Here is a 22,554-nt window from a genome sequence, read left to right as displayed (position 1 = left end):
GAAGATCATACTTCACTATGTTTTTGCCTCTTAACATGCATGCCCAGGAAGTTGCTTCTCCCTGGGGCCTGCATTCAATTAACATTTTGCTGTTAACAGGTGTGGGCCATCAGGAAATAGCCTCTCCAAGGCGCTGTGGAATTATCATTCTTAGAGAGGCAATTCAATAATTGCCGAACCATCACCCAACATTTTCAGTGGATTAAGGGGGAGCCCTAGCCTGCCTCGCTCATGCCTAACTACCTGTAACACATTCAATTGGTTGGGGGACTTAAAATTTTATTTTTGGCTTACAATAATCATTAAATATTTAGATATATGGTTTGTGGACCCTCACTTGTACTTTTGCCCTGGGCTCTATAAATTTTGAGGTGGGCCTGTCTGGTTTTCATAGAGTCATGGGTGCAAGACACTATTTGGTTCTTAACTATAATGCATGAAAAATAAACTGGCAAAGTATAATGACAAACAGCAACCAACAACTGGCCTCAGTCATGGAGAAAGCACAGGGAAAATGGAAGCATTCTAGAAAAGGGGGCAACCAAGCATTGCAGCCAAGCTCCAAAGGGCAGTCACCACACCAGGGCACAGGATTCATTTCTTGGGACCTTGGTAAGTGGCAGGCAGTGTGTACCAGTTCCTGTAGACTAGTTCATGCCCCTCTGTCTCCCCCTTTCATAGAGGCACTTGCCAAGTGCTAGTTCAGGAATCCAGAGGCCTGGCTGGAGTCTAGGCAGTGAGTAGCTTGGCAGAGAGCTGCTATGGTGGAACTGCAGTTTTCAGTGGAAACTAAAGATAGGATAGACATAAAATATATTGGTAAATAATAAAGTCTCATACAATGTTAGGAGCTATTAGGATTGAATTGGGTCCCTGCGAATTCATATGTTGAATCGCTAGCCCCCAATGTGACTCTATGTGGAGATAGAGCTTATCAGGAGCTAGTAAAGATTCAGTGAGGTTATTAGGTGGGGCTCTAATCCAATAGGACTGGAGTCCTTAGAAGAGATGGGAAGGAGGCAGAGAGAGCTCCCTCTCCACAAGTACACCAGCAAGAAGGTTGCCATCTGCAAGACAGGGAGAGAGGCCTCATCAGACACAATCCTGCTGGCACCTTAACCTCAGACTTCCAGCCTCCAAAACTGTGAGAAAATAAGTGTATTGTTTAAACCCCTGGGCCATGGTATTTTGTAATGAGCTGCCATAACAGAGGATTACTATTTTCAAAGCAAGCTGACCTTGAGGAAGTCATTAAGACTCAGTCTTCTCATCTGTAAAATTGAGACAGTATCAGCACCTCCCTCATAGGCTTGAGGATTACATGAGGTGATCCATGTAGAGCCCTCAGCATGGTGCCTCACATGTAATGAGCTCAATAGTGTTTCCTGCTGTTATGTTTATTGTTGTTACTAAACCTCTGATGGGACAAATCTCTAAGGAAGGAATGATTCCGGGCTCCCAGATCGACCACGGGGGAGGTCTGAGGAACAGGGAGGGCTTGACTATGAGCTTGACTTGGGCATCCAGGCAGGCCTGGCCCTGCCCATACATTTCCTCATGTCTGTTCCAGTTTCTCACTGTCACTCTGCTACCACAGTGTCTACCTGGTGTTCCCATTCAGTCTCTATCATCCCCAAATGGATTCTAGGTTGGTGGCAGCAGCCTTAGCCCAGGGCTGGCCTCCATTTTCCCCTCCACTGCTGGCAGGTGGCCCTCTGGGAACAGGCCCTAGTGGTGGGCTGGCCAAGCCCTGCCTTCTGCTGATAGCTGCTCCAGGAGTGATGGACATGACCTGGCTTTTTTTTTTTTTTTTTTTGTAGAGACAAGGTTTTGCCATGTTGCTCCAACTCCTGAGCTCAAAGCAACCCACCCGCCTCAGCCCACTGTGCCTGGCCAAATTTTATGTTAAGTATGTTTTCTCACAATATTTTCTAAGTCCATGCTTGGAGCCTTTTGTGACCATGTGGCAGAGCAGAAGGCACACTGGCATCCCAGGACAGCCCTGATTAGCCCTCAGCTACTTTGTAATTGAATCCCAGGTTCTGAGCTTCCTGTGAATAAAATCTGAATTCAAGCTGGTGCTCCAGAGCCTCACAGCAACTGGAATTTTCCCACCATCTACCTGGTGAAGCATGATTATCTTATTTTAAAATTTCTGTTCTTTATTTCTCATTTATATTGAAGTAATATCATTTAGATAATGTGTTGGTAATATGATCTGTGAATTTCATTAGAGGATTTAAAGAGAGTAGAATGAGGCCAGGAGCAGTGGCTCATGCCCATAATCGCAGCATTTTGGGTGGCCAAGGTGGGTGGATCACTTGAGGTCAGGAGTTTGAGAACAGCCTGGCCAACATGGTGAACCCCATATCTACTAAAAATACAAAAATTAGCCAGGCGTGGTGGCGCACACCTGTAGTCCCACCTACTCGGGAGGCTGAGGCAGGAGAATCGCTTGAACCCGGGAGGGGGAGGGTGCAGTGTGCTGAGATTGCACCACCACAGTCCAATCTGAGTGACAGAGACTGTCTAAATAAATAGAGGGTAGAATGAAGATATTGGGGTAGTTAAGGTTGGGAATCATTGTTTTAACTCTTCCTCTACTGTTTGCTGTTTTGGTTGCTCCAAAACTTTATAACTGCATTATAACTGATGCCCAGAGTCTGTCACTGCAGCCATCAACACAGCCCTGAGCTCTCAGTAGCTTATGACACCAAGGATTAATTTCTTGGTTCTACACATGTCCACTGTGTGTTGGCAGAGGGAGAAGCAGCCTTTGTGGAGGATGCCTAATGGATGTGCAGTCCAGCCAGATGTGGCGGGCTTTGCTCTGCAGTCTGCTCCTGTTTGTGTCTTTGGAGCTACAGAAATCAGCTCCTCTTTGAGCTTGCCCAAAAGGGGCTATTCCCACAAAGAACAGGGAACAAAGAGGAACTGCTGATTTTGGAGGGGAGAAAAGGAAGGGAGTTTCCATCACACAGTCCCATATTCTCCCCAAAGACAGGTCTCGACTCTGCCACGGAGGGTCCTACTCCCCCTCCCTCCCTCCAGCACCAGCCTGGCTGGGTCCCACCTCCTCTCTTTTCCACCTCCCTTAGGATTCTCCTTCCCTTTATTACCTAGAGCAAGTCTGTGGCAAGCCTTTGATACTGAATGTCCCACTGTCCCAGCTTCACCACATCAGAATGTTCTAGGTAAATGCAAAGCTCTCCGTGGAAAGACTTCTGGTGAATTCCACTTCCTCCTCACCCTATCCCAGTTGGATGAAGTCAGATCAGCAGAGCACTAGAGCCCTGGATCCAGCGTGCTGCCCCCCCATGCACATACTCCCTGCCCTGGTGAGCTGCTGGTAGTGGCGGGGGTTTAATGTGCGTTCAGTCACACTGGGGAAGGTCATAAGAAACAGCTGTGTGCAACTTGCCACCCTAGGTTGAAGTCACATAAGACAGCAGTCATTATATTATAAAACTTTTTTTTTTTTTTTTTTTTTTTTTTGAGACGGAGTCTCACTCTGTTGCCCAGGTTGGAGTGCAGTGGCGCAATCTCAGCTCACTGCAAGCTCCACCTCCTGGGTTCACGCCATTCTCCTGCCTCAGCCTCCTGAGCAGCTGAGATTACAGGCGCCCACCACACACCCGGCTAATTTTTTGTATTTTTAGTAGAGACTGAGTTTCACCATGTTAGCCAGGATGGTCTCGATCTCCTGACTTCATGATCCACCTGCCTCGGCCTCTCAAAGTGTTGGGATTACAGGCGTGAGCCACCGTGCCCCGCCTATAAAATATTTTTAAGGAGGATTCATGAGATGGATTACTATCTCTACGAGGAGCAGTTATCCTCCAGAACACTAATTTGTTTCTGGCATCTGGACACCGTGAATTAGGTCACCAATCAGGTGTCCTTGCACTCCTGGCAGCCAGAAAGCTCTGAGCTGAATTGTGGCCCAGCTTTAGAAGGGTATGCAGTTTTGCAGCCTGCGGTCTGGATACGGACCACACTCTGGATTTGACTCACCACCACTTTGCTCTCAGCCCCCATTCGCTCATGCATATTTTTGTTTATTATACTTCTAAACCACCTTAAATGCTTCTGTTAACAGACGAGACATAAATATGCTCAAAGGCCACGAAAGTTTATAAAAGCTTATCTCCCACCGAATAGCCTGGCGGTGAGTCGCTTTGGGGAAGATGAGCCTCCATGATGTTGGGCTCGGCTTCCTCCATCTCGGGCAGCTGCCCACTGCCCCCCCGCCCCCGCCCCCGGGCCCATGCACTGCCCACATTCGCAGGGTTGGGCAATGCCCATCGCCGTGTCACTGGGTCTGCTTCCAGCCAGCCCGGGGAGGGAAAGGAGGGCAACAGCATGACCCCCCTTACAGGGTGCATGTCAGAAACCGCACAGATCATTTGCACCTGGATCCTGTTGACAAGAATTTGGTTCCTTGACCAACACCTAGTGCAAAGAATGCAGGAAAATCCAGCCTTTCTTCTGGGCAGCTGTGTGCCCAAGTAAAATGCAGAGGTTATGACTTAAGAAAGAAGGGGACAAAGGCAGGAAATTGGGGGATAACGAAATCTTATGTCCTTACCTTACACTTTCAGGAGAATTATGGAAAGGGGAAGAAAGAATTATGGGAAGGGGAAGAAAGCTGGAAAGCTGGGTCCAGTCTTGCCCATTTGCACCAGAGGTCTCTAGCGTGACTGCAGTAGGCACCCTGGCTAAAACTGTGTCTGAAGAGTGGGGAGAGGCGCTTCCTGGCTCTGTTTGAGTTGGATGGGCCTGTGCTTGAGGCTTTGCCTGCTCTTCTGTCACGAAGGATGTTTACAGGGAAGCCAGGGCTGACCCTATGGAGACACCAGGCAGGCTTCCACCTCTTGTTGGGAGGAGTGTGAGAGACCTGACTGGGATGAGAGACAGCTGCATGCGCTTGGACGCTGCCGTGGATACCCCAGCCCTGGGAGTGTTTTGAGGCAGAACAAAGGGAACCCAGGAAGGGGTTGACATGGATTCATCTGTTCTGGTATAAGCGGTGCGTGCTAGGGCAAGTCCCACCACTAGAGATGGGAACAGCTTCTCTCTGAGAAGCTGCCGTCTCCAGCACCAAGCATCGTGGTAGAAGACCAATTCTGAGCTAGCAACAGAGCCCAGAAGGCTTTAAGTGGAAGTGAAGGCACATTCTTTCCTGCCTGTAGACAGCAAGATGTGAGGCTGGACGTGCCAGAAGCACTCTGGGGTCTGAGCCGGCCCTGCCGCAGGAGGCAGGTGGGAAGAGGGAAGGGGACACTCCCAGTGGGCCTGGCTTGGGCCTGGGCTTCAGGCTCTGAGGTACTGCATGGAGTGGGAGTTGGTGGGTTTCTCCTGGACTTCTAGGAAGGCCGTGTGAGCAGCTCAACCTGACCCCAGCAAGGCCTGCTTCACAGTTGGGTGGGGTGGCCATGGGAAAGTAGAGCCTCTCCCATGGTGGGTGTGGGTGCCCACAAGCACAGCCACCTCTGCCAGGCCACCCCCAGCCAAGGCCTATTCTGGGAGACTCGGCACCTGGGAGGGGTGAGTTACTCTGCAGGCAGAGGGGGCTTCAACGTCCTCCTAATTTGGGAAGTAAGGGGAACACAATTTCACAGTAGCTATGTAACCTTGGGCTGTTAAATGTCTCTTTGCCTCCATTTCCTGATTTATAAATGATGATAAAAATACCTCCTGCCTCCCTGGGATCATGAGCAGCAAGAGAAACATGCATGGAGGATTTGGAGCCCTGCCTGGCATCGAGCTGGTGCTCAAGGGACAGAAGTGTAGCCAGTATGGAGCTTGGCACTGCCTGTTACTATCGCTGTCAGCAGCCTTCGAACGGCGGGGTCTGGACAGGCCTTTATGGAAGCACACGCTTCCTAGAAGAGCAGGAATCATAAAGGAAAGCAGGGCGGGGAATCCCTGAGGAGACGGGGAACTCACAGGCCTCTGAAGGGCAGCATGCTGCACGGAGAGGCCTGAAGTTGTTCCCAGACATAGCAGAGGCTGGGCCTAGAGCTCTCAGCGTGGCCTGGGCCCGTGGGGAGGGACAGAGGGGCCTGCAGTGGGCCTGTGGGACCCAGAGGGACAGAGCCAGGTGGGTGGGGAGATGAGATGCCAAGAAGAGAGTTCCATGTGGGGAAACTGAGGTGACAGCAGGTAGGTCAGGTTGCAGTGTTTGGTGCCTACAGGATGAGGGTGCAGAGAGGAGGGCCGCAAGCTCCCACAGGGAGAGGGCACAGGAAGGAGCTATAGGCAGGTCTCTGGGCCAAGGAGAAGCCATAAAGGTACATCCGTGTTGGATGGGAGACGAGCTCTGCCTGGCATTCCCAGCTGGGCCCGGCCCTCTACTGCAGGCCCTCGGGCTGGCTACCAGCTGAGAGCGGGCCACGCTGACAGAGCAGGGGCGAGGGCCCAGCCCCCATCTGCTGAGGGAGTTTGAGCTGCCTCCCAGTCCAGGGCTCGCCCAGCTCAACCCCCATCTTCCCACCAGTTTCCTAGGGGTTACCCTCAAACCTCCTGCACCCCGACTCTGTCACACCTTCTGCTCTTTGGGGCTGAGATGGCCCACACCCATTTCCTCCTGTCTCTCTCCCCAGGTGTCTGGCTCTCCCAGGCCAAGCAGCACCGTCATGCCCAGGTGACCGCAAATTCCAGGCCCACCCAGGAATACCCACGGGTGGAGCAGAGAGACGCGGAGGTGTGGATGGTCTCTCTTCAGAAGCTTTATTCTCCCTGGGAGGGGCACACCTCACCCAGCCAAGGGCTGCTGCTGACTGGACAGAGGGTGTCCCAGATGCAGACATGGGGTGCAGGCAGGAGGGCTTCCACTAGCCCCCAGGTGGGAGGTGCTGTGCACCCAGGCTGAAGAGGGAGGGGCCCAGCCGCCAGGGAGGGGCAGGGACTTTCTTCTCACAAGGACCTTTCTTCAGTATTCGAAGGTCACCGTCTTGACCCGCAGGTACTCGTTCAGAGCCGCCTCTCCTGTAAGACACCACAAAGGTCACAGCAGCTGCCACCACAGGCAGGAACCACTGCTGGGGGCTGCAAGTGTCTTATTCCTCAGCAACTGCGTGAGGGCAGCTCTGGCTCACCCCACTTCCAGGTGTGAAGTCGAGGCCCAGCGAGGTCATGAATCTTACCCAGGTTATCCCTGACAGTGGATAGTGGGCCAGGACTCCCAGAATACAAAGCCAATCTGAGGCAGCCATTTAAGAATCTTCCCTGGCTCCCACCGCCTTGTCTGGACAGCGGGAAGCCCCTTCAGGCGGAAGGGGGTGGAGGACTTGGTGTTACTGCCCGGACTCACTGGCCCATCTCTTCTCCCGTGGCTGCCCCCAGCTATGTCTGCATCAAGCTGTGGCTGGGAAAAGGAGATGCCTCGCAGGGCCCTGAGGCCCCAGACCTTGGCAGTGCTATGTGGCTGGTGTGTCTCAGCCCCATGACAAGTGTGAAGCCTGGGGCTGTCTGACAGCTCCCCAGCAGCTCTGGCTGGCCCCAGGAGTGGCACTGCCCCAAATGCCACTGCCCTGTCCCTCTGAAGTCCTGGGCCTGCCTAGGCGGGCTCTTGGAAGGCTTGGCTTGTGGGCCTGTCCCAGGAGGGTGCTGGTCCTCTCAGCGGGACATGGGGACCAGGGTTGGGAGGGAGCCAGGGGAACTCGGGGAGGATTCATAAGGGGCTCAGATCATGTTGTGGGGACTTGGCAGCCATAGCCTTCCCTGGGTGGCCATGGGCCTCATGGATTCCCATGGTGGACACCAGGAAGGTGGCCTGGGAGAAGGCAGGAAGAGGAGGCAGACTGGGACACAGGAAGCAGGAGTGTCCAGCCTATACGTGCATGTGAGTCCAGCCCTGTGGGCACACATGGGCCCCTCTCACAGGCACCCTTGGGGGCTTCTGCAGGGCTTGAAAGATGGGGGCAGGGGGAGGAGAGAAAACTGGAAACAGTGACCACCCTTTGACCCTCAGCCTCAGCATGACCTTCCCTGTGGTCTCTGGGCTGGAACAGGAGCCTGGAGAGACAGGTGGGAACTCTGAGACAGCATATGGCTCCCCCAGACCTTGCCAGCCACCCCTGCCAAGCTTGCCCATAAGACCTGTCTAGTCCCCACTGCTGAGAGAGCAGAATGAGGCCCAAGGCTTGGAGCAGCCCAGGGAGAGAGGGCTGGAGCAGAACTCCATGCCACCCAGCGGACGGAGCACTGGGGGGCCTGCGCTGTGTGCTGGGGGACCCCGCCTGCTGCCGCCTCAGTGACTTCATCTCTACTGGGAGACTTACAACACCCATGGTGTTCACCTGGGGGGTACATTCGGTCTCATGGCTCCTCTTTACACTAAGGACGCAACCTGAGCCCCTGACCATGGCCCATGGGCCTTCTATCTGGCCCCTCCCTGCCTCTCAGGCCTCCTCTCCTCCCTCCTGCTCCCCCTTGGCCCACTCCCACCACTCTGGCCTCTCTGCAACTCCACGACCAAAACTGGTTCCCCCAAGGACCTGCTGAACCCTCAGCTAGAAACACGGGCCCCTGGGTCTTCACGGCCAACTCCTCCCTGCCATGCAGCTCTGGGTAGCACAGGCGCCACCACACCAGAGAGGCCCCCACTGCCTCCTGGCCGGAGTGTCTCCCCCAGGCCACTCTTCTTGCCTTCTTCCCAGCACCACCCCTCTCTGCAAGCATCTTGCTCATGGACTTGTCACATGTTCCCTCTCAGTAAGAAGTGAGCCCTGACAGCCATCATGTTCAAGGCTACATCCCTGCATCTGGGATAGGACCTGGCACTAAGTGGTTCTGAACGGATGTTTGCTGAATGAATAAATGAAAGCAACCCCACAGGCAGGAGTAGGTTACCTAGATCTTTGCCAAATCCAGACTGTTTGAATCCTCCGAAGGGAGCGGCCACATCGGTCTTGTTGTACGTGTTGACAAACACAGTGCCTGCCTGGAGCTTGTCACTGACATACAGGGCCTTGTTGATGTCCCTGGTGAAGACACCAGAAGCCAGGCCAAATTCCGTGGCATTGGCCCGAGACAGCACGGCGTCCACGTCCCTGGAGGGAAAGTCCAGGAAGAACTCCCTGAGGGAGGTGCAGACAAGAGCCTGGCCTGCTCTACACCCCAGCTGCATAAGACCTTCCGAGGAGAAAATGTGCCGGGCTGCCGCACCGGGGCAAGATGGGGTTGGGCTGGGCTGCGAGTGAGGAGGAAGGGCAGGGGCCCATATGCAGGCAGCCACCACAGGGGCTCCTGGATCATGGGGTGAGCCTTTTATTCCACAGACTGGGAGCAGGGGCCCAGAGAGGAGCCACTGGGTCCTCACATGCAGAAGGACCCACATGTGCCCTTGGCAGGTTGGGCATTCACCAGACATCAGTGATCTGGAGACTTACTACAACCATATTTATTGGCTAGGTGGCACTGAAGTCTCTTATTCTAATGCCATTGACATATGACAATAATTTCTGGGGTTTTTTTTGATAGTTGGATAGTAAAATGTAAGGATGAGGCACGATTTTGCAGTTTGCTCCAAGGTGCTATGGAGACAAGGGGTAAGCCTGAGAAGTATCAGCATGGGCCTCTGTGGCCTCACTGTGAGTGGAGTACAGTTTTCCCTTCCAGCCCAGGCTGGCCTGGGTAACTTGCTTGATCACTAGGCTGTGGTGGAAGGGATGCTCTGGGATTCTGAAGAGCCAGATTATAAAGAGCCTTTTGGCTTTCACCTGGCCTCCGAGGGGGAACCAGGTGCCTTGGCAACCCCGAGGCTGCCACGCGGAGGAAGCCTCCTGGGAGACCCCCGGCAGCGTGAGGATAGCCACTCTGTCGCCCCAGCTGAGGCCAGATACTGCATGGAGCAGAGATGCGTTCGCCTCATTGAACCTAGACCATGAGTAAAATAAATCTCTGATTATTCCAGGCCACTCAGTGTGGGGGGTTTAGTGCACGGTAACAGACCTTAGAACAGAGTCCAGGGGGCTGCGAGAAACATGTCGGAGCACGTGGCAAGGGACAAGGACAGGGAAGGGAACTGTCTTTGCTCACAGGGGGACTCAAAGCCCCAGGTCTCTTCTCAGGGGTGTGGAGACTCAGCAGGCGGCCCAGGCGGGATGTCGATGGCTTGCACCCTGCCTGAGTTCTCCTCCTCACCGCCCATAGACTACCTCCCAAAGCCCACACGAAGACCCCAGTAACACGTGGGAGAGAGTCAGGGCCCTTGAGACATCAGCAGGATTCCCTACCCATCAGCAAACCGAGAGATGATCATGACAGGTCCAAAGGACTCCTCCTTGGCTATGAACATGTGGTCTTCCACATCTGTGAAAACAGTTGGCTCAAAGAAGAACCCTGCAAGAGAGATGGACACCCGCTGTACATGGGAGACACAGTGACCGATGGTCCAGCCTCCCTGTCAGCAGGGCCTGGGCAGCCACCTGCAGATGACCTGACATAAGCGCCGGGTCGTGGCACCCATGTGATGGGTGTCGCCATGCTACAGGTGGCTCTCCCACCTGGCATGTTCTTTGATGTGGGTCTCACCATGCTTCTAAAGGAGTGCTGTTGAGGGAAATGGGGCTGCAGGTTGGCAGGTGACAGAGCTGAGACCTGATCCCAAGTCCAATCTTAGTGCCAGAACCCATGGCCAAAGCAAAGACTGGAGCTTTTCTGGTGACAGCTAATCTACAACCTCCTAGATCGTTTGGCAGGTGAAACCTCCCAGGCAGCTCTGCCACTGACCCTGGTGGCTACAACCCATGGAGTAGGAGGAGGTGAGAGGGGAGGAGCTCTGGACACTGGACCTCCTGGGACTCCCTCCCTCTGCCCTTCTGGGGTCCCTACCAAGGCCCAACTTCATGCTCTCCAGTCAAGAAGGGACCACCTAATCCCAACCCTGGATGCAACCCCTACAGGCCCTGGTTGCCAGGGCAGACGCACTTCTGACAACTGAAATGCTTTCTCTCTCTTTTCTCTAGAGACAGAGCCGTGAGACCTGCTGCACTGAGGTCAATCCTGCCTGACCTCACTGAAATTCAATCCTGCCTGACTTAGGAATAATCAAGAGACCGGGAATTTTCTCACTCTAGTTTTTAGAGAAATAGAAAATTTCAAAAAACGTTACAAAGTTATTTAACTAATAAAATATTCAATATTTTTCATACATTTATAAATGACATTTTAACACTGATTACAATTGTGAAAATGTGACTCATGTACACACACAGTGGTTTATGTGGTCTGTGTTTACTCCACAGTCTTGTAGCACTTCTGCCGGGGCATGTGAGCCATGCTGACCACCCCTCTGTCGTCCCCTCCCCATCTACCTTGTACTCTCCCCTATCCCCTCTAGACCCTAAGAGCTGGTCTCCTGGTCCTTGGGCCACCAGAAAGCAGCCCTATCCCATGCTCTGCCGCTCACTCGGCTGTAGGAATTCTGCTCCTTCTCATACCCTCTCCAGGGTGGGGTGATGACTCCCCACTACTCCTGGTTCCCTGGTGCTGCTCTAACCCTTGCTGGCTCCCTAGCCCTGCTCCTGGCACAGGGCCTCCATCCCACCAACCCTGAACCCGGCCATCCTTGCCCTGCAAGGGCCCTGGTGATGCTCCTCCTACCCCATCTGCCTCATGGAACTCGCAGTCCAGCAGGAGTGGGAAGAGGGTAAGTGGACAGTGACAGCAGCAGTGCAGTGGTCACGAGAGCTCTGTTGAGGTGTGTGGTGCCTGGCACCCTGTGACATGGGCATGCCTGGGTTTGGATGTCCTGTGAGCTAAAGAAGCAGGAGCTCTCCAGGTGGGGACACTTGAAAGCCTCCACTAAGTCAAGCAGCAGCAAATGCATGGAGCCCAGGAAAGCACTAGAAACCTCTGGAGAGAATGAAACGTGGCTGCAGTACAGGTCAAGGGCAAGTCAGGCACAGATCATGAAGGACTCCGGCTGTAAGGTCAAGGAGTCTGAACTTGCACTGCGGGAGGGTGGGTCACTGCTACGAGGTCTTAACGGAGGAGAGGTCACCAGACCCTGGCAACTGTGTGAGTAAAGGATCAGCAGGCTCACAAGGCCACTTGGGAGGCTGCTGTGACACTGAGCAAGGCAAGATGCAGGGAGCCCGCACAAGGGTCAGGAGGCAGAGGAGGTCCAGAGTGGGACAATTCTCAGATTTTACAGAATCAGGCAAATAATTTAAATGGGGTTCACAGAAAGAGAAGAGTCAGGGATTCCTTCTTCTCTTTCCTCCTTCTTGCCATCAGATTAATTGAGCACCTACTCTGTGCAAGGCCCAGTCTAGGCACAAAGGAGCTAGGGGTGAGGAAGACAGTCATGGCACCTGTCCCTTGGCAGTAGCATCAACAGTCCATCCCTGTGGCTGCTGCACTTCTGGCCTGGATGACTCGATCAGACAGAGGGTCCTGGAGCAGCAGGTGTGTGTGTCTGGGCTCAACTCTGGCTGGGACATTGCAATGACCATTGAGTTTGAAGGGCCTGGGGAACATCCAGGTGGAAGTGTCCAGTGCAGCTGGCTATGCGGTGAGGAGCTCTGGGTGGGGTGGAGCCTGGAGGCCTGTATCTGGTAGGGTCTGAGCAGGGGAGAGATCCTGCAGGCGAACTGTCCCCCATGAGAGGTGCTCCAAGCTAAGGATAGGCAGGGATGCACCTGCATTGAGGGGACAGGTGGAGCAACGGCTGAGAGGTTAACAGCCAGTGAAGTAGAAGGAAAATCATAAAATCTAGTCTCTTGAAATCTATCGGGGAGAGGCTCTCAAGGCTGTGGTGACAGTAAGGGCAAGTCAGAGTCCAGTTCAATACTGACTAAACCAGCACTGAATAATGCTCATCCCATTCCCGGGTCTGGCTGGTGCCCAAATAGCCAAGGCCCAGTCCATCCCAAGTCCCAGATGGGGCTGCAGCCTGACTGTGCAGGTACCCGGCCTTCAGCTCTCTCCAGTTCAGCTGGACAGGGAACCAGAGGCCATGGGACCTGCTGCCTCAATTGACCCAAGCGGGCCTGGCACACTGTGACTCACCTGGCCGAGGGATTTGATTCCCACCGCAGACCAGTGTGGCCCCTTCCTTCACGCCGCACTGGCAGTACTCCATCAGCTTCATCAGGTGGGCATGGTGATTCTGTGGCCCGTGGTCGGTGTCCCTGTCCAGCGGGTTGCCCACCTTCATCTTCCGCACCTCCTGTACCTGCAGAAAGTCCTCCAAGTCAGGCGTGGCTCGTTCTGCCACAGTTTCTGACAATGATCCTCACCTGACTCAGCTCTCGCGGCTGACCCCTGAGGAAAGTTCACACTCTATTCTAGCCTCAGGGCTTTCCGAATTCTGACTCTAAATCCACCTTCCAGTCTGAAATCCCAGATGGCTCCTATGCGCAGAGGAACAGAAGTCTCCAAGGAGACAGAAGCCCAGCAATAGATGGGCTGGGAATGGAGGTGCACAGGCGTGTGGGTGAGGAGGAGAGAGGCTGGTGTATTTGACTAGTTGAGGAGATGGGGCTCAGTACCACATGTATCTGATTCTGGTCCTGCACCAGCCTCATGGATCAAGAAGCTGAAAGAACTGTTTGTCTGGGGGACTCCAGGATGTGGGGTGGGTGGGATACACCAGCCCTGCTGCAATAGTCCCGGTGCTAAAGTGGGAAAGAAATTAAGTGGAGGGGAGGGGCCCAAGGCTCTAGTCTGCTGACCCTCTTCCTCCAAGGCCAGGGCATCTCACATCTTGCAAACTCTGCACCCCCAGTCAGCCCTAATCAGACACAGGTGTGACCCAAGCACCCGGGACACCCCTCTGCCCTTCCCACCAGGGCCCACTGAGTGCCTCTGACTGTCCAGTCTCCACCCTGTAGCCAAGCCCAGTTGCTTTTGTTCCTCATTCTCTGCTCCTGTCCTGGAGACCCAAACTGTGCCCCAATCTCTCTTGGATACAAAGGACAAGCAGCCTACTGAGCCTCCTGAACACTGGCCTCACTTCCTTTATTTGGGATTGTGACTGTCCTGAGAATTATCCCTGGGACAATGGCCCTTGCAGTCACCTGACTGTGGAAGTCTCATGACTCCCTTAAGATCCCCAGACAGGACCTTGTGTGCACAGCTCTATGTCCCCGCAGCCACACTCCACCCATGACTGCCACTTTATCTCCAGTAGTCCCTGGGTCTGTATCCTGGTCCTGCTATTCCTGTGCTGGGCCCATCACGGCAATGGGCCTCGCTTGGCCAGGCAGGCCAGCTCCCTAACTACGGAAGATGAGCTTGTGCCTCCCATCACGTGGTAGAGTCCGTTTCCTCACCCCTTAAATCTGGGCCAGCCTGTGACTTGCTTCGGCAGCACAATGCATGGAAGCAATGTTTCGTGCATTTCAAGAAGCCTCTCAGCTTGTGCTGTCACTCTCAGGAGTCCTGCCACTGTCCACATGAACATGCCCCAGCACGTGCTGCAGAATACAGGCCCCTAGGGCAAGGACAGCTGTCCCACGAAGCTGCCTGCTGCCCTGCTGCCCCCGAGCCTCACTGCAGATGCTTGGGCAAGCTCTGACAAACCCACGTGAGCCCCAGCGAACTCCAGCCTAGACTGCCACTGCTGCCCACAGAATCACAAGCTGAGGGCAGGGCTGTCATTTCCAACCACTCTGTGTTGAGGCTTGTTATACGGCAAAAGCTTTTCCAGCCCCTCCCAGAAAGTCCTTCCTTTCCCCACTCCTTCCGGACTCTGAGCCACCACCCTGGGTCCAGCGCCAGCTCTCCTCCAGGGACCCCTCCCTCACCCCTCCGCTCACGGGCCCTCTTTTTCCCTGGCTTTTCAGGCACCATCTGTCTGAAACCATGTGTGGAGGTTGCTGATTGTCTCTCCCGCATCCCTGCCGCTACCTGCTGGGATCAGATGCTGCTCTCCACAACCTGGGGGCGGTGGGGGGGCCCTTCGCGGAAGCTAAGCCAACCTCAGCTTGCTCCACCCCTGGTATCATGGCCTGGATGAAGGATGGCTGGGGCCTGGCTCATGACAACCCCACAATGTTTTCTAACAGAGGTGGTGAGGAAGGAGTCATGTCCTGCTCTGGCTTCAAGTGGTAAGAAGGTAATGCTGGTGCCGCCAGCCCCATACTCCCCACCATATCCGAGCTGCTTGGAGAGAATGATGCCAACCCGTCGAGGAACCGAGAAGCCAGACGTTACAAACCTCCCAAGGGGACTCAGGACCACCGAGGCCAGCATCAAGCCTGCTCTTCCAGGCGTGGCTGAGTGAGTGGATAAATCTGGTGGAAGACACTATCCTGTGCCCACCAGATCCCCGAGGCCATGCAAGGTGGCTGCAGAACCTGATGGGAGCTGCTGGCCCCTACTGGCGGCCCACAGCCAAGCCTACCTGCCACAGGGGCCCGCAGCCTGGCCACTTGGCCCCAGGGGCATGCCTATGTAGGGGGATTTGTGCTCCAGGGCCCATGTCCATGGTCAGACCCAGGCTGACCAGAGACCAGGCCCTTGCTCCATTCTGTCTGGTCCTCCCCTGGTCCCTTCTCCTTCCAGGCTTCACCTAAGAGTCCACTCTGAGCAAACCACATGCACCGAATTCTTGCCCCAGGCTCCACTTCTAGGGAGCCAACCCAAGACAGGCCCTTTTTGGTGATGTCAATTTGAGCTACAGGTCTGCTATTTCTTCGCGAAATAATAAAATCCAGTGAAGACTCAGCACAGCTCCCGCTGTGAGTTCCCTGACCCCCGTGGGCAGTGTCCTCTAGGAGGAGCCCAGCCTCACTTAACCCCTGCCCTGTCTCCCCTCCTCCAACCCCCTCCAGCCAGGCTGCTGTCCCGGTGAACCAGCAGCCCACAGACCCTGGGGCAGGACTTACCACCCTCCGCACGAACTCATCATGAATGGAGTCCTCCACAAACAGCCGGCCTGCTGCAATGCAGTTCTCTCCTTTGTTGAAGAAAACAGAGCTCATCCCCTTCAGAGAATGGACAAGAACACCAGGTCACTGCTCCTCCTGGGACACCAACCCCCTGCTCTGCCAGGGCCCAGCTGCCCTTTCTCATTGGGAAGGGAGGCATGCATGTGTCCTGACCTCCTCCTGTGGGCCGCACTCAATCCTCAGTCACCTCAAGAGGAGAGGTGAGACATAACGGTGTGGGAAGTGAAGACACTGAGGCCCATGCAGTGACAGAGAGACACCACACCCCAACTCCTACCACTGGAGGACAAGGCCGCCATCTATACTGCAGAGCATGGGGACCAAGTGGGAGTGAGCCTCGGCCTGCCTGAGACCCTCCTGCACCCTGGGTGGGCTCGCTGGGGTGGCCCAGAAGGTGCTGACTCCTGTTTCAGAGTCTACATTCTCGGAGCTGATAGGAGAGATGCCAGCCGTGTGTGTAAGCACGGAGCAGGTGGCGGGTGACAGGGCAGAGGGTGAGACACAGGCAGGCAGCCCTGACGGGGGTGGGTGAGGGGTGGGGCAGCCCTGGCCCAGGGAATTTCCAGCAGGAGTTCACGACAAAGGCCCTCAGAGGCCGCAGGCAGCCTGCTTTTTCAAACTCGCCTGCTGTGGGAGACCCAGGGGAGGACGGAGAGCCATGGTCAAGCCTGGCTAGATCCCAGGGCTGATGGGTTCACCTGGGCCTGTGAACAAGGCCCTTGCCTCCCTCAGTTTCTCTACCAAATAAGGTTGGACTCCCTTTCACACCCATGCTAGGGTGTCAGGCCGTCTTCCACGGCACAGTGGAACTTAGATAGGGCCGAGGGCATATTTGGGGACCTGGCAGAATGTGGCCTTACTGGTTTGCTCCCACAGGAGTGAGGACAGGACCAAGGCAACAACAATACTAACGGTAAGAACAAGGACCAACACATGTGTCTTACGTGGCACTTGCCACTAATCTAAGCCCTTCAGACATATTCGTTCTGCAGCCACCCAGGAGGTGGGTATCACCATGGTCCCTACCCACAGGTGGGAGCACAGACGCCAGAGAGGTTAGGTAACTTGCTCAAGGCTGCCCAGCAGGTGAGTGGTGGAGCCAGGTACATGCACTCACGGCCACCGGCAGAGAGCGTCACTGTCAGCAGGGCTGGGCCCAAGTGCTCAGAGTTCTGCTTTGCTCTTTTATTTTAAAAATACACATTTTATTGTATATATTTGAGGTTTACAGCATGAAGTTATGGACTACATATAGATGGTAAAGTGGTTACCATAGTGAAGCAGATCAACACATCTGATTTGCCCTCTCACCAGACAGAAAAGGGTGCCATGCTTATTTCAGAACAGATGGAACTGTGGCGTGTGTTTCCTGATTTCATATTGATATGTAATACACACACACATATGTTATAGGCAGTTGATCTCAGCTATCCTGGCAGTTATGAAACTTCTTGGGAAGTATGTTTGGAGGGCACATGTCTTTCTTCACTAAGTCTGCTGCCTGCCATGCTATGCTTGTGGTGACACCATGGACTCCACCAGGGCTACACGTGTGAGTGTGGCTGTGGAATCAGAGAGAGCCTCCTGGGCTCCACGGTCCCTGTCCCCACTTGCTGTCCCTACCCCCTCCAGGCCCGGCCCTCACCATCTGCACAGCCTTGTTGAGGTCACAGTCAGCAAAGATGATGAGGGGTGACTTCCCGCCCAGTTCCAAGGACACCTTCTTCACGTTACTTATGGCACAGCTGCAAGGAACAGAGGGCTGGTGGGGCCGGTCCCTCCAGAGCAGGTAGGGGCATTGGGCCCCCAGGTGGCAGGGACCTGGGCAGGCTCAAAGCATGCTTTGTTGCAAGAAGCAAGACCCAGCCAGTGCCTCCCCACTCCCCCCGCCCCTTGCGGCTTCACACAGCTACCTTCCTTTCTTTCCTGGCCCGTATATACCGGGCCTGTGTCCCGCTGCCCCCTGGACTGCCCTTCCTGCTGCATGCTCCACACCTTGTTTCCTGCAGGCCTGTGTTCCCTTCTCTGGGGTGCCTCCCTGATCGACCTGTATAAAACCACAGCCTGCCCGCGCACCCCATCTGCTGCCCTTTGCTCTATTGCATGTTGACCTCTGACCCCATCTGCAGAGCATGAGCCTGGCCAGGGCAGGCACGCATCTGTCTGGGTCATACTACAGCCCCAGTGCCAAATGCAGTGCCTGTACGCAGCTGGTGCTGCACAAATTAAGGATTACAAAACAGCACCATCAGCTGGTACAGCTGCAGGGGCCCAGAGGCTGTGGCACCTCCCTGTATTAGCAGCAGAGCAAACAGAGAGAGGCTGGGAGTCATGAACACATCACATCAGTGGGCAAGAAATGCACTGCAGGGATGCTGTCCTCAGCCGGACACTCAGTTAACAGCCGGCAGGTAGGAGACTCCACTGGGGAGGAGAGGCCTCCTCTGCAGGAGCAACCCAGGGAGATGGCCCCCATCTCAGCTGCAGGTCCGGGTGACATGGCAGTCTGGGAAGAAGAAAGCAGCAGAACCAGGGATGCTGGGGCAGGAAGCTGCTCAGAGCTCTGCTTTGCTCTTCTTTTTTTTTTTGAAATAAATTTTACTGTGTGTATTTGAGGTTCATAGCATTTAGTTTTTTAGTTTTTTTAGTTTTTTATTATTTTATTTATTTTTTATTTTTAGATGGAGTCTCACTCTTGTCGCCCCAGCTAGGGTACAAAGGCATGGTCTCGTCTCACTGCAACCTCCGCCTCCTGGGTTCAAGCAATTCTTCTACCTCGGCCTCCTGAGTAGCTGGGATTACAGGCACGTGCCACCATACCCGGCTAATTTTTGTATTTTTAGTAGAGATGGGGTTTCACCATGTTGGTTAGGCTGGTCTTGAACTCCTGACCTCAGGTGATCTGCCCGCCTCGGCCTCCCAAAATGCTGGGATTACTGGCATGAGCCACAGCACCCAGCTTCCCCGCCCCCCACTTTGAGATAGAGTCACACTCTGTTGCCCAGGCTGGAGTGCAGTGGTGTGATCTCGGCTTACTGTAACCTCCGCCTTCTGGCTTCAAGTGATTCTCCTGCCTCAGCCTCTCGAGTAGCTGGGAATATAGGGGCATGTGCCACCACACCTGGCTATTTTTTGTTTGTTTGTATGTTTGTTTTGTAGAGATGGGGTTTCACCATGTTGGCCATCATGTTGGGGTGGTCTCAAACTCCTGGCCTCAAGTGATCCGCTGGCCTCGCCTCCCAAAGTGCTGGGATTCCAGCATGAGCCACCATGCCCAGCCTAGTATTTATTTTTTTATATAAAATGCTCAAATTGAGGTAGTTTTGTTTTTTGTTCTGTTCTATTTAATTAATCAATTTTTTTTTTTTTTTGGAGCCAGGCTGTCTTTGTTGCCCAGGCTGGAGTGCAGTGCATGATCTTGCCTCATTACAGCTTCCACATCCCAGGCTCCTCCCACCTCAGCCTCCCAAGTAGCTGGGACTACAGGCATGTTCCACCGCACGCTCGGCTACAGCATGACGTCATGAACTACATATCAATGGTACAATGGTTACCACGGTGAGGCAAATCAACATATCTTGCCACCCAAACCCTCTGTCCAGCTCTGGAGTGCTCAGAACTGACATTTCCTGAGCCCTCACCCCGGACTTGACTCACCTGTGCCCAGATGTGACTACAACCTACACACCTCAGAGGAAGAGACCAGCTAGCTTTTGAATCAGGAGAGGCAAACCTGCTGTGACTACTTGCAGTTACCCCATTCCCCTACCCACATTACTCAAAGTGCAGGTGCCAAAACCCACTGCCAAAAGTTCAGTGTCAGGGCTGGGGCAGGCTCCAGTGTCAGTCAGGGCTCCAGCTGCTACCCTGTGGTCTGGCCCTGGCTGGCTCTCCCAGCTTGTCGGTGATGGAGACGAGAACTCCTGCACTGTCAAACTGCTGTAATGGAACTGGTGGGGGACCCAAGGCATGGGTGTGACCCAGGTCATATTGTGGTTTAATGACAGAGCCTGGGAGATGACACCAGTCAGTTTGAAGCCAAAGTCCAAGAATGAAGACGTGAATTGACCTAGATCACTTCTGTCCATAGAAATAGAATGAAAGCTTCAAACACTAGCCAAATAGATGATGGGACTTTTTTTGATGGTAGCCACATTAAAGGAGCTTGAGACCAGGCTGGGCAACATAGCAAAACCCCAGCTCTACAAAAAATAAAAAAACTTATCCAGGTGTGGTGGCATGTGTCTATAGTCCTAGCTACTCGGGAGGCTAAGGTGGGAGGATCGCATGAGCCAGGGAGGCAGAGGCTGCAGTGAGCCGTGATCATGACACTGCACTCCAGCCTGGGTGACACAGTGAGACTCCATTGAAAAAAAAAAAAAACCTGAAAAGAAACAGGTTTCTTTTATATTAATATATAATAATAAAATATTTTATTATATTTTATTTAACCCAATTAATCAAGAATATTATCATTTCAACTTGAAAGCAATATAAAAACTTAATGAAGGCAGAGCACAGTGGCTCACGCCTGTCATCCCAGCACTGAGATGGGAGGCCAAGTCAGGTGGATTGCTTGAGCCCAGGAGTTTGAGACCAGTCTGGGCAACACAGTGAGACCCTGTCTCTATGAAAAACACGAAAAATTAGCTGGGCTTGGTGGTGCATGCCTGTAGTCCCAGCTACTTGGCAGGCTGAGGTGGGAGCATCACTTGAGCCCAGGAAGTCAAGGCTGCAGTGAGCTATGATGGTGCCACTGCACTCCACCATGGGTGACAGAGCAAGACCTGTCTCAGAAAACAAACAAACAAAAAACATCCTGTTAATGAGCCATTTCAGTTTTTTGTGGGTGCTCAGTTCTTGAAATCCATGTGTGTTTTACACTCTCAGCACCTCTCAATGCAGTCCCTTGCTGGTCTGACAGTGCTCCGCAGGTCTCCGTCCAGGCCTCCCAGGGCTTTGTCCGAAAGGCAGATGCCTCTTCAGCGTTTGCATAGAGCCCAGCAGGGCCGCGGAACTGGCTGCGCCCTGGAGCTTGAGAAGCAGGACACAGCTCCTGGGACAGCACTGCCATGTCCCAGGCGCAGCCTGCGGCAGCCCCTCCTCTGCCCCACCCCCAGCCACGCACCTTTTCATGATGTGCTTGCCCACCTCCGTGGAGCCTGTGAACCCAATTTTCCTCACATCGGGATGGTCTGAAAGTCTCTGGCCGATCAGGGAGCCTGTGGGTGGGAGGGAGGGGGGAATCAGGGCAGTCCCCCTGGTGCTGGGGAGGCAGGAGCCCACCTCCAGGCCTACACAGGTCCACTGGGAGTCTGGGGCCCTCAAAATGCTCCCCACATGCTTGATCCCCATGGTGTCTGGGGCTCGTGGAGCCTCACTCCCTATTAGGGGCTGAACTGTGTCCCCTAAAATTCATATGCTGAAACTCTCACCCTGTGTACCTCTGAATGGGGCTGTGTTTGGAGATGCGACCTTTACGTAGGTGATTAAGGTAAAATGAGGTCATTGGCATGGACTCTAATCCAATCTGACTGGTGTCCTTCTAAGAAGAGGGGATTTGGGCAATGACCATGTGAGGACACAGAGAGTGGAGAGGAGAGCTGTCCGCAAGCCCAGGAGAGAGGCTGCAGGAGAAGCTGACGCTGCTGACACCCTGATCTTGGACTTCCAGCCTCCAGAACTGAGAGATGATAACTGTCTGTTTCTGAAGCCCTGGTCTGCGGGGCTTTGATGTGGTAGCCCAAGCAAACCAACCCACTCCCCACATGGTTTTCCACCATCACACAGACCCCAAGGTGAGGGCACCAAGCCTTCAGCTCTTGTAGGGACTCAAACAGAGACCCAAGGATGCCTGACCAGGTCCCTGAGGGGTGTGGCATCCTGAGCATCACAGACTCTAAAACACCCGCCCTCAGGTGAGCCAGCCACAGAGGCCTTGCCACCTGCTGTTCCTCCCAGGGAATGCCGTGATTCCTGCCCTGTCCCATGCCCCCAGCCCCCACTCTGAGCCACGCCCAGGACAAATCCTGTCCCCAACCTGGCTAAGTCCTTTCTGTCCCTCAGGTCTCCATCTTAATGAGACTTCAGAGTGGGCTCCCGGATGCTGCCTCCTCCCAGACTCAGCGTAGCTCCCCACTTAAGTCACTCTCTTGTTTTGGCTTCTGACACCGCACCCTCCTAATTCGCCTCTTACTTCTCTGACGGCTCTTTTTCCATCTCCTTTGCTCACCTAACCTTAAAATATCCAGCACCTCTGGCTCCGTCCCAGGCCCTCTTCTCTCCTCAGTTTACGCTGTGTGCTCAGCTGATCTCACAGGCTTCCAAGGGCCATCTCAGGTACGTCACCGCCCCAAATCGGCCTCTCCAGTCAAGCTCCTCTGGGATCCAGATCCACTGGTTACTCCTCTGCCTGCATGGCATCTGCACTTGGATGTCTTCTGGCTTCTCAAATTCAACAGATTTGAAACTGAACTCTTAATCATTCCCCTAGACCTGCTCTTCCTCCAGGGTTCTCCATTTCAGTAAACAACTTCTCCTTGCAGCCAGCTGGTTCAAGCCAAGAATCCAAGAGTCATTCTTGACACCTCCCTTCCCCATCCCATGACTCACTCAGTCCAGAGCTCCTGCACCTATCCAGTCCCTTCAT

The 22,554-nt window shown here is 54.0% G+C and overlaps 1 protein-coding gene across 2 annotated transcripts in view; it reads right to left on the bottom strand.

The window, feature by feature from the left end:
• Nucleotides 1–6,713: 6,713 nt before the first annotated feature.
• Nucleotides 6,714–22,554, bottom strand: part of LOC105470240 (aldehyde dehydrogenase 1 family member L1) — an 80,818-nt gene continuing 64,977 nt past the window's right edge. The window contains exons 17-23 of one of the 2 annotated variants that reach the window (XM_011722034.2): nt 21,034–21,127; nt 17,551–17,650; nt 15,843–15,941; nt 13,021–13,186; nt 10,242–10,347; nt 8,857–9,056; nt 6,714–6,990 (exon numbers count right to left, since the gene is read on the bottom strand). In XM_011722034.2, coding sequence (XP_011720336.1) covers nt 6,935–6,990; nt 8,857–9,056; nt 10,242–10,347; nt 13,021–13,186; nt 15,843–15,941; nt 17,551–17,650; nt 21,034–21,127 — 821 coding nt within the window. In that variant the 3' untranslated portion in view covers nt 6,714–6,934. Of the gene's footprint in view, nt 6,991–8,686; nt 9,057–10,241; nt 10,348–13,020; nt 13,187–15,842; nt 15,942–17,550; nt 17,651–21,033; nt 21,128–22,554 lie in introns of those variants that run through there. The other variant, XM_011722033.2, reaches the window with a different exon arrangement.

This window comes from Macaca nemestrina, chromosome 2 (genome assembly GCF_043159975.1).
Source record: "Macaca nemestrina isolate mMacNem1 chromosome 2, mMacNem.hap1, whole genome shotgun sequence".
NCBI classification, from domain to species: Eukaryota; Metazoa; Chordata; class Mammalia; order Primates; family Cercopithecidae; genus Macaca; species Macaca nemestrina.
The sequence above is the reverse complement of the archived record's forward strand: the minus strand, read 5'-3'. Positions and strand labels throughout refer to the sequence as shown.